General features: G+C 50.2%; 1 protein-coding gene across 1 annotated transcript; it reads right to left on the reverse strand.

The window, feature by feature from the left end:
* Positions 1-2,843: 2,843 nt before the first annotated feature.
* LOC123402131 lies at positions 2,844-3,728 on the reverse strand. Its single transcript, XM_045096012.1, has 2 exons — positions 3,388-3,728; positions 2,844-3,315 (listed from the first exon to the last, which is right to left on the reverse strand). Exons 1-2 carry the CDS (start codon positions 3,688-3,690, stop codon positions 2,932-2,934), a joined length of 687 nt encoding a protein of 228 aa, XP_044951947.1. The 5' UTR covers positions 3,691-3,728; the 3' UTR covers positions 2,844-2,931.
* Between the last annotated feature and the right edge of the window lie 2,638 nt (positions 3,729-6,366).

Here is a 6,366-nt window from a genome sequence, read left to right on the forward strand (position 1 = left end):
CCGTGAGCTCGAGCAATCGGGAGAGAAAGGTGGTGGCTTCTGGAGTATGGGAGGCTAGCCCCCGCGCCCCGTCCTATAAATTGGGAGGGTTTGCGAGGGGTTTTGCTCACCCAACTCCTCCTGAATCCACCAAATCCTCAACCTTGGTCTTCAGAATCTTCTTCGGTGTCAGGTGTCACTCGCCCCTAACCATGGTTAGGGGACGGGGTTGGCCACCGTCGGCCATCAGGGTGGCGAGGGGATCCCGTTCGGATCATGCCATAGCTTCTGGGGGCCGTGGCGGAAGACGACCCGCGCACCCGTGACAGAGGAAGGGCGAGGGGCCGCGATCGTCGTGGAGGCCCAGGCCGGGGCAGGCGGAGCGCTACTCGAACGCCTCCGCCTTCCCCGGGGCTTGCTCCTGAGGCGGTCCTCCATGTTGCTTTAGGGGCCCCCACGTGTGCTTCTCGGCTTCTGCGAAGGTTGCTCGAGCGGCATTGAGAGCTCCGCTTGGAGCGACAGTGATGAGGGAGACGTGATGAGGGAGACGGCAGCGGTAGTGGCGCTCTTAGCAGGTCGGGAGCCTGGGGGTCAAGTCGGAGTACGATTCCCCAAGCTCCGACTGACTGCTGGCTCCGCCGCCGGCGCCCGCTCACGCCTCTCCCCCTCCTTGTCGGGGCCCGCATCGACGCCTCGTCTTCGAGGCGGTGTGACCATTGGACCCGGCCCCTTCATCTCCTCCTGCTGTCCTGTCCTCCAGCGCAGCTCTCGATTGCGCAATGCTGCTCCAGGAGGGGCCAGCTTGGGTTGCGCCGGGGATGTCCCGCCTTTTTGTCTTTTTGAACTTCACTCCTACGCATAGGTCGGTCCTCGTCAAAAGACAGCGTCTTTAGGTTAGGATAACGATGCTTTGTAAGTGAAGCCATATGTATCCATTCAAATGAATGAAAAGATTGTTTTCCCCTTTTCCGATTCCATTCTTTGTATGATTCGCCTCTGCATAATCTGGGAGCTTGCCGGCAACTACCGACAAGGCTCCTTGCCGCTTCCAGTGCAACCATGGAAATCGCCAAGCGCAGCTTGAGACAAAATCGGGTGCTACGTAGCCGCTTGCCCTATTGATCAGGTTTGCAACTGTTTGAAGGCGCTCTGTGGCCGTTCAGGTCATTTGAACGAATTCGAAACAAAGACATGGTGCACTGAACTTTCGTAAGGTCCCATTACATTTATACTCCACACACAAAGATTGAAAACCTTCAAAGGGAAAAAATTGACAATCTATCTACCTCAGATCTGAATCTTAAACTTAAAAACTTATCTGTTCACGCCGTGGTTGCATGGCGCTTGAATCTTTTGCTAGGGCGTCGGAGCCCTGGGCAAGCAGGAAATCACCGCTCCTGGCAGCCTTTTCTCCGGCAAAGACTTCTTGCCGACGGTCCGTGACCATCGTTTGGAGAAAAAGCCGGCCAGGGTGTAATCCCTTTGCTTTATTCTTGCTAGGTTGTGCTTGCGGAGCCCCCGAGCGTGTCTTTGGGCGACGATGCGATGCTCTCAAGGGTGCAACACTCGCGCTAGAGTGTGCGCCGGGGCTTCAGGACCGTGTGGCGCATCCTCAACGACTATGCATCGCTCCGAGGAGGTGCGTCCGCCAGAGTATGCACCGAGGCCTCTGTAAAGCGCCCAGGCACGCCCTCGACAACCGCGCGTTGCCCCCGAGCGACGCATCGGCCTAACGGCGCCACCCTTGGAGCCTCCGCCTCCCTACCCCGCGCTTGCGCAGCAACGCGTTCGCGTAGGCCTTCGGAAGTCGTAGCAGAACAGAGCGTCCGCCGCGATACCCCGTTTCCGGGGGAACGCGGCGTAGCGCCCAAACTTCAATGAATCTGGTGCTGAGCTTGCTCTGATTCACGCACCACTCCACACCCCGTACCTGGCGCGCCAAAGATGTCGGTGATGCCAGGTCGACACCTATGGGAATCAACGTGAAACCCTTGTGATCGTAGGGCAGGAAGGTGACGTCAAGAGCGGAGCTAACGATGAGCACCCGACGAGCCTTTTTACCCAGGTTTGGGCCGCTTATGAGTAAAACCCTACGTCCTGCTTGTTTGGTTGTATTAAGCATTTTGTTGTTTGTTACAGTGACTGACGATAACTGTCTTCTCCCAATATCCAAAGAGTCTAACCCCTTGTGAATGAGCTAAGGGCCTCGTTTTATAGGCAAAGGGGTCACCTACAGTGCTCGGTGGTAGGTTCACGAGAAGTTACAGTGAACCTAGAGCGATGCTTATCCATCTATATTCGTCAGGTGCATGAAATGCACGTCTTGTCCTTGTCAGCAATGTGCTGGTGAAGACACGTATCCAGGTGTTTCGACAACTGGACGCTGCGCTGGCACATGCGGAATGCACTGAGACTTGGGGGCGGTGGCACTGTGGCAAGGGCGGTTGCCCTCCAGTGCCTGGCCTCGTCATCCCGGCAAGGGAGCTTGCCGGGGTCTCGAGTCTTCATCCCGGCAAGGAAGCTTGCCGGGGGATTTGGTTGCCATCCCGGCAAGGGAGGCTTGCCGAGGTCTTGTACTTGATTAGTTCGTCACGCCCACCAAATGGGCGTGGCCTTGGTCATCTTCCCGCTAAGGCAGGCTTGCCGAGGCCTCGATTATGCTCCATACAAGGCAGGCTTGCCGAGGCCTTGATTATCTTGGATGCATCTCGTCTAGGTCCAGTCATGCCCTGTCGGCAGGGGCTCTTTGCGCCCGTGCACAAGTCTGGGGCACTAGGGACCCTAGTCTTTAGTGCACCAACAACAGTACCTCTTGGGTGGAGTCTAAATGGAACACAGTACCAGCTCGACAGGAACTCACCTCGTCGCGCAACAAAGTGGCAAATCTTAATATGCTTAAGACACAGAACAAATCTAGAGAGAAGAATAAGAGTCTGAAATCGAGAAGACTGCTCACAAGAGGGATCGAGATGCCAGCGGCCATGGCAATCCTGGGCTAGCTTGGGGACGCTGCACTGGAGGCGGCTTGACTCGGGAAGCTTGCTGCCCACACGAATGCGAGGCGAGAGGCCCACGAGATGGCCTTCTGCGTCCGCACGCTGGGTGCATGCGAGCTGGAGGAGACGGGTCAACACGTACACGACATGGACAACAGTTGAAGTAGGCGAAGGCGAGGGCATGTTGGGCATGGGGACGGCCCGAAGACGATGTATGGAGGTGTGGTGGCGCTGGATCCGATGGACAGGAATCCATTCCCGATGGCGGCGTGCTCATGCATGCCCAAATGAAAGAGCACCGACGACAGCAAATGCCAGCAGCGCCATGGCTTCCTGCAAACTGAGAAAAAAGAGATAACTGAGAGAGAGGGACTCAAGAGAAGAGGAAACAGGAGGAGGGAAAGGGGCGCACGGGCCTTCTACTCCTGGTCCTGGTCGCCGGCGGCAGTCGGACGTGGCGGTGGGGTCGGGCACAGCCATGACCTCGGCTTGGAGCTACGGGCTGCGGCGCAGACTTCATCTTCCCTTGGAACAGGCGCCGCGGGAGCTCGGGGACGAGAGCAAGGATGGGGCCTCGGTTGCCTGCGGTCGCTAGACTTGCCCACGGAGCTGGAGGTTGGGCTCTGTGATGGATCGAGGGAAATAAGCAGGACTGACGCTCGTTGGAATGATTTTGGATTAGGGAGGCAGATGAAATCCCGAGGTTGGTGGACATTGGAGAGGGGTGGCGGCGCGGCGTTGAAATAAGGGAGTTGCTCTAGGTTTGGTCTGACTGTATTAGTGTGGACTATATATAGCAAGTGGGTTAGTTGTAGGGTCATCTCGATCCTCTGATTTAGATCGGACGGTCAATATAATCAGGTTAGGGAGTACAATTGACAAACCGTTGATGGTTTGGGGTATTACGTGGTTGATCCCGACCCAACGGTCACGATCGTATGTTTCGGGTTCCGGGAGGTTTTTTGGGCTAGGTTGCGAGCGGAACGGTGCACTCGCAAAGAGCCTATGTGGAGATGAGAGGGAAAAAGGGGAGCCCGGCATCAGTTTTTAAAACATCGAAAATGTCTCCAATTTAGACCGACTATAGTGCCACTATAAGTTTAACGGTTAGGGTATAAAATGGACACAGAGTGCGATGAAATTTGGCAGATAGCCTACCCACACTAAAACTAGTCTGCATGCCAACTTTTAACTCAATGCGAGAAAGTGTTATACATACCTTTAGAAAACAATATTTAAACGATGTTGCAGGGACGTGCGAGTGTGGTTAGTCTCAAAACGGTCAAGGACAAAAGCGGCAGGAACCGGCAACTAATAACGGATGTAATTTTTGAAAAATGACGACAATGTAGTGCCGATGCAATAGGGATGATGTGATGATGAATGCGACAAACAAAAGAATCAAACGATGACAATGGAATTAAAGGGGAATCTTTTGGAGCGTCTCTTCCGGCCAGTTACAACTCTCCTACAGTAACTAGAGATCTCAACCAGAGATCTAACAATTTAAAGGGGAAGAGGAAGAGGAAAGGAAGTGGTAAATCTTAGTTGATTCTTGACTAACAAGTCAAACCAACGTTCCATGAAGGGTGCAAAGAGATGAAAAATGACATGATAAACAAGACAGAATTCAAACGAAATTTTGGCAGCACTCAAATAGGAAATAGGGAAAAATTGATAAGATGGAAGACCTTAGAGGGGCACAACACTTCAGTTAAATGAATTAAACAAAGAAGGAACGTGATCTTGACAAAACGAGATGATAGATTCAAAGAGAGCAACATCACAAAACCTCCAGAATAAAAGAATGCAAGCTAGATCATTGGGTAGAGATGAACGGAAAAGAAAAATGACATCTTCTACTATTTGTTGAATTTGATAAGCATCCTCACAAGAAGAATTGAACAGAGCTGTTGGAAAATGAACAATTAAAAGAAAGCTTGTTGTGGGCTTATGGAGAACATCGCAAAATTATGAGGTGACAACCAGCCACTAACAGAAATAAAGATTACTTGAGCAACAAGATATGCAAAATTTCTTACACCAAATGGATATATTGAGAACTTGGGTCAACGAGAATCACCATAATAGCAAAAATCCTTATAAAAAGATTTAGGTGAAATCCAACCCAAGATAACCTCAATGAAGAAATCATCAGTTGAAAATATCTCATGATCGAAGAAATTGGTGGGTTTAATATCTCATTCTTGGAACAAATTATCTTCGAGACTCCCCATGAGTCAAGAATGCTATAACACCACCTCAAAGGATAATGGAGGAAGAATTGCACTTTGAAATGCAAGAGAAAGAACACTTGAGGTTATCCAACAAGAATCTTGAAGAACACCTTGAGAATGAATAGGATCCTTGAAGAACCACCATGACGAACCTCCGTATATAAAAGAATGATGAAAAGAATGAAGGTTGACAACAATAAGATTATGACCTTGCAAGGATTTAGATGAAGCTTCGCGACGAGATACTTGAGAAACACATGGAACTCCGAAAAAGAATAGATAACCAACTTAGAATCAAGATTTTAACATCATGAACAACTCCAACCACACATATCTCTTTCTCAGGGCACTACCGAATGGAAAATCCTACGAGTAAAACCAAACCTCGAGTTCCCTCGAGGTGGCCCCGCAGTTTGCCCGTTTGGGACCAACACCATCATCACTGGCCCCCTTTATTATGTTAAATTAATCATCGGTAGTGCTAACTCCCTATGCGTTACTAACGGTGTTCAGTATTATGATGTTGAGAAAAAATAGTACCAATGTTGGGCCTTACCGGAAAAGTTTTATACCAAAACCAAAATCAAGGGGGTCCCCATAACAACCACAAGCATGTTTGGAGCGCTCAATTATGGAACATAACACCGGTACACAAATAACACTGGGTAGAAGGCCAAGCCTTCCACGTTTTACCAAGTATATAGGTGCATTAAATTAATTAGCAATAATATGGTGATATAACAAGGAATCCATGATGTCACATGGACGCAACTGCACCTGCAACTAGCAATGTTATAAGAGGGCTCAGCAAGCGGTAACATAGAAGGTTTGCTGGGATATGGATGGGGTTAGAGGATTTTTCGTGGCAATGTTGGGAGGCTTCACATAACAGGTGGTAGGCAGCGAGTCATAGTGATAGAAACAAGACAACTAGTAAGCAATGGTATTAGTGGTATCTATGCAAATGATCATCTTGCATGTCATCCCGCTTGGAAGAAGAACGAATCCGTGAAGTAGACGAACCAACATAGCCGAACGAATCCTCACACTCCGGCATGCTTGAAAGAACTCTATCAAGGAGAAGAAATCTTGAAACATACAATCAAAACACTATAAACACCACAACATATTCATGACATGATGCACAAAAACAT

This window comes from Hordeum vulgare, chromosome 6H, assembly GCF_904849725.1.
Source record: "Hordeum vulgare subsp. vulgare chromosome 6H, MorexV3_pseudomolecules_assembly, whole genome shotgun sequence".
Classification (NCBI taxonomy): Eukaryota; Viridiplantae; Streptophyta; class Magnoliopsida; order Poales; family Poaceae; genus Hordeum; species Hordeum vulgare.